The 13,004-nt window shown below is 49.3% G+C and overlaps 1 protein-coding gene across 1 annotated transcript in view; it reads right to left on the bottom strand.

Annotated features, from left to right (window-relative positions):
* Positions 1 to 13,004, bottom strand: part of sptbn5 (spectrin, beta, non-erythrocytic 5) — a 781,023-nt gene that overhangs the window by 376,867 nt on the left and 391,152 nt on the right. Inside the window, 1 exon segment of the mRNA XM_086003837.1 lies at positions 11,951 to 12,097. Within this exon segment, the coding sequence (XP_085859963.1) occupies positions 11,951 to 12,097 (147 nt within the window).

Genomic DNA, 13,004 nt, shown 5'->3' with positions numbered 1-13,004 from the left:
TAGACAAACAGGCTAAAATTGCTAGGGACCCATTGTTTGGAAACATCCAGGACGTCAGCCCGACCACCGATGGAAGAGTGAAAGCCAAGCCTGTTGAATCAAAGACTCTCAGGAAAGGTGGTTCCAGGGGAAGCAGCTTTGCAACTATCGTCACTCAGGCCGAGGAAGAAAGGCCCCAGAACTCATCTCCCAAAAAGAGCAGCACAGTGACGCCTGCTAATGCCTTTCAGAAGCCATGCTTATTCTGCCAGAAGAATCATACATTGGATTTCTGCAGCGACATCAAAGCACAGCCACATAAGGACAGAATCGAATTCCTGAAGTACAACGGCCTATGTTTTGGATGTCTCTCTCAGGGGCACCTGAGTAGAAACTGTAAGCAAAGAACAACATGCAGAGAGTGCACTCGGAAACATCCCAGTCTGCTGCATATCCATAAAGAAGAACAAGTCTCTAAGAAGAGTGAAGAAAACAATACCGACGAGAAGGTTGTTTCAAGCGCTCTGGTGTCGCTAGAACCAGAGACTTGTGGACTCACTGGGGCCGGTGACAGTGATTGTATTCTTGCCATCGTACCAGTAAAGATCAAGTCTAAGAGGAGCGAGAAGCTTGTGGAGACTTACGCCTTCATGGATCCAGGTAGTTCAGCAACGTTCTGCACAGAATCACTCATGCGACAGCTGAACGTTAGAGGCAGAAGAACAGAAATCCTATTACGCACCATGGGTCATGAGAAGTCAATGCAAAGTTATATCCTGTCAGACTTAGAAGTGTGTGGACTTGAAGAGAAGGACTTCATAGACCTGCCTAATGTTTTCACACAGAGGGAGATTCCTGTTAGAATAGGGAACTTAGCCCTGCAGAAGGATGTGGATAGATGGCCTTACCTAGAAAAGGTGCGTCTCCCATACATTGAAGCAGAAATTGGCCTATTAATTGGAACCAATGCCTACAAAACTATGGAGCCATGGCAGGTGATAAACAGCAAGGATGACGGACCCTACGCCGTCAGGACAGCCCTTGGACGGGTAGTCAATGGACCGGTAAGGAGAGATGATGGCAACAAGTCGAACAAGGAGGAACGACAAAATGTCACAGTTAATCGCATCTCTATCGCAAGCATTGAAGAGCTGTTGATACAGCAGTTCAACGCAGACTTTTCAGAACGCAGCTGTGAGGAAAAGACAGAGATGTCACAAGAAGACCATCAGTTCATGGATTTGATGACAAGGTCTACACAGTTCATTGATGGCCACTATCACATTGGTTTGCCACTGAGAAGACAGACCGCGAAGATGCCAAACAATCGCTGCATAGCAGAGCAACGCGCCATCAGTCTAAAGAGAAAGCTGAACAAGAACCCTGACTTTCACGAAGACTACAAAGGCTTCATGAGAAACATCATAGCGAAAGGCTATGCTGTAAAAGTGCCCGAGGAACAGTTGAACAGAGACGATGGAAGGGTCTGGTACATTCCTCATCACGGTGTGTATCACCCAAAGAAGAAAAAGATCCGTGTAGTGTTTGACTGCGCCGCCTCATTCAGAGGAACTTCACTGAATGACCAGCTGCTTCAAGGTCCTGATCTTACTAATACCCTCATTGGCGTCTTGACTAGGTTTAGACAAGAGCTCGTTGCCATGATGGCAGACATAGAATCAATGTTCTACCAAGTCAGAATCCCTGATGAAGATGCTGATCTTCTGCGTTTCCTTTGGTGGCTAGATGGCGACGTTAGTCAAGCGATGGTGGAATGTAGAATGGCCGTACACTTGTTCGGAGCCACATCATCTCCCAGCTGTGCAAGCTACGCTCTCAGAAAAACTGCAGAAGATGGCAAAGGCAAAGCATCATCAGAGGCTGTGGAGACAATCTTCAGAAACTTTTATGTCGATGACTGTCTGAAGTCCGTGTCAACAGAAGACGATGCCATCGCACTGTCAAGAGACCTTAGAACTCTGTGTTCGAATGGAGGATTCCATCTGACTAAGTGGATAAGCAACAGCAGAGCAGTTCTAGCTTCTATCCCAGAAAAGGAAAGAGCCACTGAAGTCAAAGATCTGGACCTGAGCCACGATGTCCTTCCTATCAAGAGAGCTCTTGGTGTACAATGGTGCATTGAGTCAGACACGTTCAACTTCAGGATAATGGTGAACGAAAGACCATCCACAAGACGAGGGATTCTCTCCGTGGTCAGTTCCATCTACGACCCTCTTGGATTCCTGGCACCACTCATTCTGCCAGTGAAGCTGATGCTACGAGAGCTGTGTAGAGACAAGAGAGGATGGGATGAAGATATCCCAGAAGGTCGAGCTCAGAGATGGCACAGATGGTTGACAGATTTGCAACATCTTTCTAGCTTCAACGTCAGTAGATGCATCAAGCCCGTGAGTTTTGGAGTTACAAAGACGGCTCAACTACATCATTTCTCGGACGCCAGTGAGGACGGCTATGGCACGGCTACTTACCTCTTGCTGACAAATCAACAGGGCCAGAAACATTGTGCCTTCCTCATGGGGAAATCCAGGGTGGCTCCGCTGAAGCAGGTCACCATCCCGAGACTGGAGTTGACGGCAGCGGTTGTTGCAGTTAAAGTTGACCAGGCGACGCGGAAAGAGTTATAGCTCCCACTAGAAGAATCTGTCTTCTGGACGGATAGCACGACGGTGCTGAAGTATATACAGAATGAGAAGATACGCTTCAAGACCTTCGTAGCAAACAGAATCTCATCCATTAGAGAAGCTACACAACCATCTCAATGGAGGTATGTAAACACCTCATTAAACCCAGCAGATCAAGCCTCACGGGGATTGAAGGCTGAAAACTTCATGAGGAGTGAAACTTGGATACAAGGCCCAAGTTATCTGCTGGAAACAGAGAGATCATGGCCAGAAAGACCAGATATGCCAAGTCAGATTGCTGAAGACGACGTCGAAGTCAAGAGATCAGTCACAGTAAATCTCATAACTACGAAAGAGAACTTTGACACAGTGAACAAGCTTGTTAACCATTTCTCAGGATGGCACCAGTTGAGGAAAGCAGTTGCATGGTTTCTAAGGTTGAAAGAGTTGCTGCTACACCTGAGCGGTAAGAGAAAAGAGTACCGAGCCACTATCAGTCAGTCTGAAAGTAACCCCGATAAGCAGAGAATGCTTCTACAGCAGTATATGCATCAGCACAAGACCACATTGGGTAAGAATTCACTGACCGTGGAGGATTTGGCCAAGGCTGAGATGGAGGTAGTTTGCTTCAGTCAAAGACAAAGATACCCAGAAGAAATCGAAGCTTTACAGCGAAATACTCCAATCAAGAAAGGTAGTCATATCTACAAGCTGGATCCTACACTGCAAGATGGAGTACTGAGGGTGGGAGGGAGACTAAACAAATCTGCTATGCCAGAGGAGGCCAAGCATCCTGCTATCCTTTCTAAGGACCTCCGGGTTGCTACCCTCATTCTTCAGCATATACACCAGAGTATTGGACACAGTGGGAGGAATCACGTGCTTGCGAAGCTAAGACAAAGATACTGGATTCCAGGAGCTAATTCTGTAATAAGAAAAATACTCTCTGAATGCATTGTTTGCAGACGGTTACACGCTAGAGCTGGGGAGCAGAAAATGGCAGACCTGCCTGAAGACCGTTTGTTACCAGACAAGCCCCCATTTACAAACGTAGGGGTGGACTATTTCGGGCCTTTCGAGGTAAAGCGAGGACGGAGCCTTGTCAAGAGATATGGTGTGCTTTTCACTTGTTTGACCATCAGAGCAGTTCATATTGAGGTGGCACACACGCTTGACACTGATTCCTGTATTAACGCCTTGCGGCGCTTTGTCTGTAGAAGAGGTCAGGTGTCCATTGTGCGTTCTGATAATGGCACTAATTTCGTCGGAGCGGAGAGAGAACTACGGGAAGCTATTGAAGGTTGGAATCGGCTTAAAATACAGGAAGCCATGACTCAAACAGGAATTAAGTGGATCATCAATCCTCCGGCTGCATCCCACCATGGAGGTGTCTGGGAAAGACAGATACGCACCGTAAGAAAACTACTCAGTTCTGTACTGAAGCAGCAAGCGCTCGACGACGAGGGACTCCAAACCGTTCTGTGCGAGGTCGAAGCCATCATTAATGACCGACCGATAACTAAGACATCAGATGATCCCAATGACCTCGAAGCCCTGACTCCGAACCACCTGTTGTTGTTGAAAACACAGCCAGCCATGCCCCCGGGAGTCTTCAAAAAGGAAGATCTGTATGCCCGTCGGAAGTGGAGGCAAGTTCAGTATATGTCAGACCTTTTCTGGACCAGATGGACAAGAGAATACTTACCTCTGCTACAGGAGCGTCAAAAATGGTCCAAAATAAAGAGGAACTTCATTGTCGGAGACATTGTCTTAATCGTGGATGATTCAGCCCCTAGAAATTCTTGGTTGATGGGAAAATTAATTAAGACCATGCCAGACTCCAGAGGCGTCGTTCGTCGCGTTTGTTTGCAAACCAAGACCAGTACCCTGGAAAGACCGATCACAAAGCTCTGCCTGCTACAAGAAGCAGCGTGAAAAGCTCCTGAACGAAAAAAGTGGACACTTATATTGTAAATATGTTGAACTCATTAGTTTATGACTCTTAATGTTTGAGTAATTGATACGCTTCATGTGCCTAGTCAATTAGGGGCCGGAATGTAAGAGCCATAAAAGCTTAAGAAAATACTTTAAAATATTGGTTAAATAGCATAATACAGTTAACTGACCTGATTGACTTATTGTATTAAGAAACCCCCTATTTTCTTGCTCCAGTAGTATAGTCCGAGACACCCCCTTCATTCTTGCCACAATGGTACAGTCCCTAAGCCACACATGGTATGCAGCCATTTTACAGTTTAAACTCCACGTGGCTGAAGGAGGCAGAAGTTGAGAGGTTTGGAGCAATACAGTTTTTGACCGTGTTCGTTTATACGTGTTTGCTTTGTAATTCTGTTCGTAAAGTGTTATAGTAAACAGTTTAAAAGACAAAGCTACGTTTGGGAACGTTTTATTTCGACACGCGTCTACTCGTTGTTAAAAGCCCCACAGCTCAGTGGCTGCCTGTTTGGAAACTAAGAAGCGCCACTACAGACAGTAACCTCACCCCCACACACACCAGGCAGAATGGACAGTAACCTCAGCCCCACACACACCAGGCAGAATGGACAGTAACCTCACCCCCACACACACCAGGCAGAATGGACAGTAACCTCACCCCCACACACACCAGGCAGAATGGACAGTAACCTCACCCCCACACACACCAGGCAGAATGGACAGTAACCTCACCCCCACACACCAGGCAGAATGGACAGTAACCTTAGCCCCACACACCAGGCAGAATGGACAGTAACCCCAGCCCCACACACCAGGCAGAATGGACAGTAACCTCAACCCCACACACACCAGGCAGAATGGACAGTAACCTCACCCCCACACACACCAGGCAGAATGGACAGTAACCTCACCCCCACACACACCAGGCAGAATGGACAGTAACCTCACCCCACACATACCAGGCAGAATGGACAGTAACCTCACCCCCACACACCAGGCAGAATGGACAGTAACCTCACCCCCACACACCAGGCAGAATGGACAGTAACCTCACCCCTACACACCAGGCAGAATGGACAGTAACCTCACCCCCACACACCAGGCAGAATGGACAGTAACCTCACCCACACACACCAGGCAGAATGGACAGTAACCTCACCCCCACACACCAGGCAGACTGGACAGTAACCTCAGCCCCACACACACCAGGCAGAATGGACAGTAACCTCACCCCCACACACCAGGCAGAATGGACAGTAACCTCACCCCCACACACCAGGCAGAATGGACAGTGACAGTAAAACCAAAGCATGTGTCTCGATTTGGTAAGTGTGTTTATCCATTATACCCTTGGATAAGAGAAGTATCACGTGGTGGTACTTGGGACATTCCAGTACTCAGTGTAGAGTGTGGGTTCACTGTTACGATCCCTTGGTCTCACTATTGTTTAACTAGATATTGGGTAGAAAAAGGTGCACTCCAGATCATAAGGCACATGGGCCTAGAAATTCACGATAGCCCCGTTTGGGGCGCCAGCCTTGCCAGGGTGCTAAAAGTAGCACCCCGGAAGCAGTCGCGACCGCCCGCCGGAAATTCAGTTGGCGCGCCCCAGAGGGAAGCGCGGCACTACTGGAGGCGCCCCGCATCCCTCTTGGGGCGCTGCAACTGAATATCGCTGCGCAACATGCCGGCAAAAGAGCCCGGCACCGAGGAGAAGTGCCGGGCTCTTGGAACGCAGTCGGCACTCTGCGGGGGGGCGGGGGGGGGCTCAGGAGGCCGGGGACGGCAGCGCGGAGGTGTGCTGGCAGGCGGCCAGCAACAAAAATGGCCGCCCCGCACCTCTCCTTTAATTAGCGCCTCTACCGCCGCAGGTAGGCCCCCCTGAACCGGTCGCAAATAGCGCCCGGCATTAAAGCAGGGGGCGCATCTAAATATCGCGATCGGGGCGTTAGCGGGGCATTGCGCACACCGGTGACGTCATCGGTAGCGGCACAGCGCTAACGGCTAGCGCCGCCATTAGCGTCCCGCTGAATGTAGCGGGAGGCGTGGCCAGTGGCTTCCGACACACTTAGCGCCCTCTTAAGGTGTTAACGGGTGGCGTAGCCCACATGAATTTCTAGGCCATGAGGTCTGCTTACAAAATTGGCTGGTTGGGGCTGTGTAGTGTATGTAACCGTTCTACCTTTAAGAGAACTATTGTATGTAACCGTCCACCTTTAAGAGAACTATTTTAGGTGTTGCACTACTTTATCTTGGCTGCTGTATACTGTAATACCGGGAGTGACCACACCGGTATATAAGTGCTGTGTAAGGATTTATTGGGCAGATTCGCCCTGACCTTCGAATAGTAAAGTCCTGTTAAAGTTACTCTTGTAGTCTGTGTATTAATTCACCATATAACCCACAGACTTTACAGTGGTGACGGGTTCGATCTTACCCTGCGGCAGCGACACACCCGAAGCAGTTAACGAGCGTCGAGAAGAGGCACCCGCCCTCGTCGTTCGGCTGAGAGAAGACTCGAGTCTGCAGAGCAAGGAAGAAGGAAGGATTCAGACACGAAGCCTTCCATCAGCAACAGGCTGTTATTGTCCCTTCTGCCACGGCGGTGAGTGAGCCGATCAGCCAAGAGAAGCAAGTCGGCCACGTTGACTGTGAGTAGGGGGAAAATAAAAAGAAACGGAGGATAAGGGCGGTGAACTCGACCACGGTCGGGGGAAAGGAGCCGGACAGAAGTCGGGCCCAGAGGCGCTGAGACTGGGGCAGTGTAGGGCACGGAAGCCGCGGTACAAGCGGGAATGCAGCCGGTGTGAGAGACCGGGCTACAAGCGGGAACGCAGCCGGTGTGAGAGACCGGGCTACAAGCGGGCTGGGAGACGCAACAGCGTCGTGAGACAGCTAGACCGCGACCGGCGAAAAAGGCCGGGCAGCTACCGAGGCCACGAGGCGCTGCGACCGGGATCGTAAGGCGCGGGAAGATATAAAAATAAATAAAACCGCGGAGAACTCAGCCGCAGCCGGGGGAGGAAAGGACCGGACTGCGAGAGGGCTGGGAGGCGCGATTGGAAGCCGCTGAGGGAGAGACAGAGCCCGAGTGAAGGGGGAACGGGACCGAGCGAGGGAGACCGAGCGAGATTCCGCCCAGCGGCTGGAACTGTTCGCCGGCAACGGGTTGTCCCCAGCGCCGGTTGCCGGCCGAGAAAAGGGAACAAGGAACGCACTGAAGCCGGCGCGCAGGCTGCGAACTCCGAAAGCCAGCGGTCGTCGCCCGAAGGAAAGCTTACCTCTCCCGCCAGGGGAAGAAACGCGGGAAGCCGCCAGTAGGCGGGGGAGAAGACAGAAGCGGGAAACCACCATTTTGAAAGTGGGCGGGGAAGAAGACAAGCGCGGGAAACCGCCATTTTTGGAAAAAAAAAAGTAACGAACAAATTCGTTGTGGTTTCTCAAAAAAAAAAGATAGTGAAGATGCCTAAGCATGGTAACATCAACAACTTCGATTCCGAGGTGGAAGATTGGGCCACGTACGTAGAACGCATCGAGATATATTGTGAGGCCAATAAAATAGCAGATGATGATAAAGCTCTCACCTTATTAAACGCAATGGGGGCGAAGACATACGGGCTATTGAAGCATCTTCTATCACCAGCTAAACTGGCGGATCAGACTTTCGCTGATATTGTTGCTGTTCTGAAGGATCATTTGAACCCCACACCGCTGATGTTGGCGGAACGATTCAAATTTTATGCGAGAACGCAACGGAAAGAGGAAAGCAACGCGGAATACTTGGTCGAACTGCGTAGACTAGCGAAATACTGCCAGTTTGGGGAAAATCTGACAGAGGCATTGAGAGACAAGTTCGTGTGCGGGTTGTCGAAGGAAGGAACACAAAAGCGACTGCTCGAAGAGAACGATCTTACACTTGACAAGGCTGTCCTTATTGCAGCATCACACGAAGCAGCCGCGAGAGGCACTGCGGAAATGCAGCTGAAGGCAGATGTACTCAGTGTGGATCAAATGACTTCGGGTACAACAAAATGTTATCGTTGTGGGAAGACAACACACGACCAGAACCAATGCTGGTTTAAAAACCAGAAATGTAGAAAATGTGGCAAGCTTGGTCACATAGCTAAAGTATGCCGGTCAGGAAAGAAGACCAACAACAGAAAAAAGTCACCGCAGGAAAAGTACAGCAAGGTACACAAGGTGGCTGAGAAGAGTTCAGATGAACAGAATTCGGATTCAGACCCGAACGGCCAGGAACTGGGTAGTCTGAGAATTTACAATGTGAGTAAGGAAGCTGACCTACAAACTATCTGGGTCACACTAAAAGTAGCCGGAGTCCAAGTGAAAATGGAATTGGACACAGGATCAGCCCTATCAGTCATAAATCGAAGGGATTACAACCGGCTATTCTCACATATACCCTTGAGAGATACCAAGATCGTATTGCAGACATACACGGGGCATAAAGTATATCCCATGGGAAAGATACAAGTCAAGGTGAGAGACAGGGGCAAAGAACACCAAGGAATGGACTTATATGTACTACCTGAGGGAGGTCCACCACTTCTGGGACGGGAGTGGATCAGGGAAATAAACATGGAATGGCACTACCTAAAAGCAATAACGAGTGAGAACTCGGTGAAGACAATCAGCTCAGACTCTGAAACGGATGACGACAAGACCAGCCCAGGTGCGAAAGACAAGTCTAAAATGGACTTGCTGACTAAGGTTGGAAAAACGAAGGAGTGCATAAATACTGATGCTTCAAAGGAGAACAAAGTTTCAGAACAGAATTCCACTGAACAACAACAACATAGTTTGGCAGAGAATTCTGAGTCTGTCCAGTTTACAGACATGCACAAGTCTGAGGAACACCGGGCTCGAACTCAACTCCATTTCAAATTACAACAGCAATTAGAACAATTGAGTTGCCGTCTCGAGCAAGAGATAAAAGCAATGAAAACGTTCTTTGACACAGAGTGGGAGAATCTGGAAAGACAACAGAAACAGCTGAGGGAGAAAAGGGAGCAGGAGCACACAAACCGTCTGCGCAAGGAGGCCAAACGAATCAAAGCTGATTCGGTTTCTGAAGGTGCGTGCTCTAATCTGGTGGAGCGAGATGTTCAGCAACTGAAGGCGCTTGTTAGCAGATTGCAGGCAGAAAAGGCTGAGTTGGTCGCCATGAATTCCGAGCTCCTACTGAAGTTGGGTGCAGCATCACCGGACGATTCATTTGTGGAAATTCGAATGGTGGAGGCTGCGGATGATGGCGAAGTAGAAACAGCAAAGGAGCCCCGGGGCAAGGTTATAAACAGCCCTGCAGCTACTGGGAAACGGATGAGGTCAGAAGAGTCAACGGTCAGCCAACTCCTTCATATGCTGAGGGACAAGACTCTGAAATGGGAACAATTTGGACATGAGTCTAAATCTTCAAAGGAGAGGGGTTTGGAGCTCCCAAAAGTTATTGGAATAGCTGAGGTTGCAACACAGACTGAGAAGATGGCAGCAGAGCAAACCTTGGATGCCAAAAGTACGCTGATTCACGTCAATGTTGAACAACAGAATGCTGAAACAGTTGCTCCAGTAGAGGGATTGAATAATACAATCAATCAATCTCCCAATGAAGTTGAAGTATTGAAATCACGAATGAGGTCAGTAGTAAAAGACTTGCAGGAAGCCCAGAAAAAGCTGGATGAAACTGAATGCATGAAGAAGTCTCTTCAGGAAAGATGTCTGGATTTGGAACAAAAGCTGGCTAACGTCCAGCTGGGTATGGAGGAAATAGAAGACCCTCTCGCTGGCCTAGCTCAGGACGACACTGAATATTACCATGACCTGTTGGACGACACCGAATATTACGATGACCTGCTCTGCCCAGCTTGTGATGAAAACTCCCAAAGTGCAGAAACCATGAAGAATCACCTAAAGTCTAAGGAACATCGGGAGATGGTGGCGCTACTACGGAAAAAGGAGGACGAGAAGGAGGAACGGTGCATGCAGCTGGCAGCTGACAGTGGAGCCCAGAGAGTCTCCAAGAAGCAGAAAAGGAAAAGACGAAGCAGAAGATGATGACCATCTGAACCATTATCACCTCTACCAGGTCACGCACGTGGTCTCTCCGTACAGAGCCAAATCAGTTTGGAAGTAGAAAAACTTCCCAAGGTACTCAAGCTTTTAGAAGTCAACAATGCTGGTTCAGAAGTGACGGAAGTTCAAGCTGTTAAATCCAGTGAAGGACTATTGGATGAGTCACTCCAGCAACGTGAACCGACTACACCGAGACTGAATCTGTGAACTGTTTCCCGCAGAGACTGAATCTGTGAACTGTTTCCGCAGAGACTACATCTGTGAACTGTTTTTACATGAAGTTGGATATATGTTATGTTTAATGGGGAATAAGTATGTTGTAAGCTAAAAAGGGAGGATTGTAGTGTATGTAACCGTTCTACCTTTAAAAGAACTATTGTATGTAACCGTCCACCTTTAAGAGAACTATTTTAGGTGTTGCACTACTTTATCTTGGCTGCTGTATACTGTAATACCGGGAGTGACCACACCGGTATATAAATGCTGTGTAAGGATTTATTGGGCAGATTCGCCCTGACCTTCGAATAGTAAAGTCCTGTTAAAGTTACTCTTGTAGTCTGTGTATTAATTCACCATATAGCCCACAGACTTTACAGGCTGAATGTACAAACCCAAAAATATAACACTACTCCAGTAAAAACTGTCAATCTCCTAGTGGTAGGGAGGCAACAGGATAAGAACTAGTGACTGTGGTACAGGATTAATGCAAGACGACATTGTGCCTGGGCTTTCTTCTGACAAGGATTTTATCCATATTCTAGAAGTAGTGAATTTCTGTGGACCAGTGACCAAAACATGATTCTATTTATTATCTGTTGCTTACAAAATACAAGTTAAAAAAATCAGCACAGACAAAAGGCACGGATTTTGTCAAACATTGGTTGAAGTTGTCCATTATTGGCTATACAAACCCATTAAAGCTCTGACTAAAATACTGTTGAATACGCAAAACAGAAAAAATCGACATAAACTAAACGAACTGTGCTCAAAATGGGTAGCGAGCATTTAAAATTGGAATGTTTAAAAAAGAAAAAGCATAATGCTGAAACAAATATTTTGTTTAGTTTTAAGCGCGTGCATCCCATTAATTTGGACCTGAAGGCGAGATGTACTGTTCTCCCTCAACAAAGGCAAAGCTGTATTGGTAGCCATGAATACTTTGTTCAGTGAGCTGAGCAGATCATTCAGGGCTGTCAGTTCCCTGCTCCACAGATGTGTGTTGGTCAAGCAATGGGCACAAAAGCCTCAGTTGTGCCAGTAGCAGAATTTCGAGCAGAAACTCTCACCGTGTCGATGCTCCGGATCCTGTTCTGGTTGGCCATGATCTCAGCCTCGAAGGTTTGGTGTTTCTGCAGTTTGCCCTGCAGATTGCTGGGATCTGTCCAACTCTCGTCCAGGGTGACACTGACCTTTTCATTCAGCCACGACACAGCCTGAAGAAATAGTGCAGAAAACAATAATCAACCCGTTAGTAAAACACAAACATCAGCCCATCCACACCCTCTGTGTTCCCCTCCTCCCCATCCTGTGTTTCCCCTCCTCCCCTCCCCACCCTCTGTGTTCCCCTCCTCCCCTCCCCACCCTCTGTGTTTCCCCTCCTCCCCTCCCTCTGTGTTTCCCCTCCTCCCCTCCCCACCCTCTGTGTTTCCCTCCTCCCCTCCCCACCCTCTGTGTTTCCCTCCTCCCCTCCCCACCCTGTGTTTCCCTCCTCCCCTCCCCACACTCTGTTTCCCCTCCTCCCCTCCCCACCCTCTGTGTTCCCCTCCACCCCTCCCCACCCTCTGTGTTTCCCTCCTCCTCTCCCCACCCTCTGTGTTTCCCTCCACCCCTCCCCACCCTCTGTGTTTCCCTCCTCCTCTCCCCACCCTCTGTGTTTCCCCTCCTCCCCTCCCCACCCTCTGTGTTTCCCTCCTCCCCTCCCCACCCTCTGTGTTTCCCTCCTCCCCTCCCCACCCTGTGTTTCCCTCCTCCCCTCCCCACACTCTGTTTCCCCTCCTCCCCTCCCCACCCTCTGTGTTCCCCTCCACCCCTCCCCACCCTCTGTGTTTCCCTCCTCCTCTCCCCACCCTCTGTGTTTCCCTCCACCCCTCCCCACCCTCTGTGTTTCCCTCCTCCTCTCCCCACCCTCTGTGTTTCCCTCCTCCCCTCCCCACCCTCTGTGTTTCCCCTCCTCCCCTCCCCACCCTCTGTGTTTCCCCTCCTCCCCTCCCCACCCTCTGTGTTTCCCTCCTCCCCTCCCCACCCTCTGTGTTTCCCCTCCACCCCTCCCCACCCTCTGTGTTTCCCTCCTCCCCTCCTCACCCTCTGTGTTTCCCTCCTCCTCTCCCCACCCTCTGTGTT

The sequence above is a fragment of the Somniosus microcephalus genome, chromosome 12 (assembly GCF_052327205.1).
Source record: "Somniosus microcephalus isolate GS21.2 chromosome 12, FLI_Smic_1.0, whole genome shotgun sequence".
Classification (NCBI taxonomy): Eukaryota; Metazoa; Chordata; class Chondrichthyes; order Squaliformes; family Somniosidae; genus Somniosus; species Somniosus microcephalus.
Note: the sequence above shows the minus strand (reverse complement) of the source record. Positions and strands in the feature narration are given on the sequence as shown.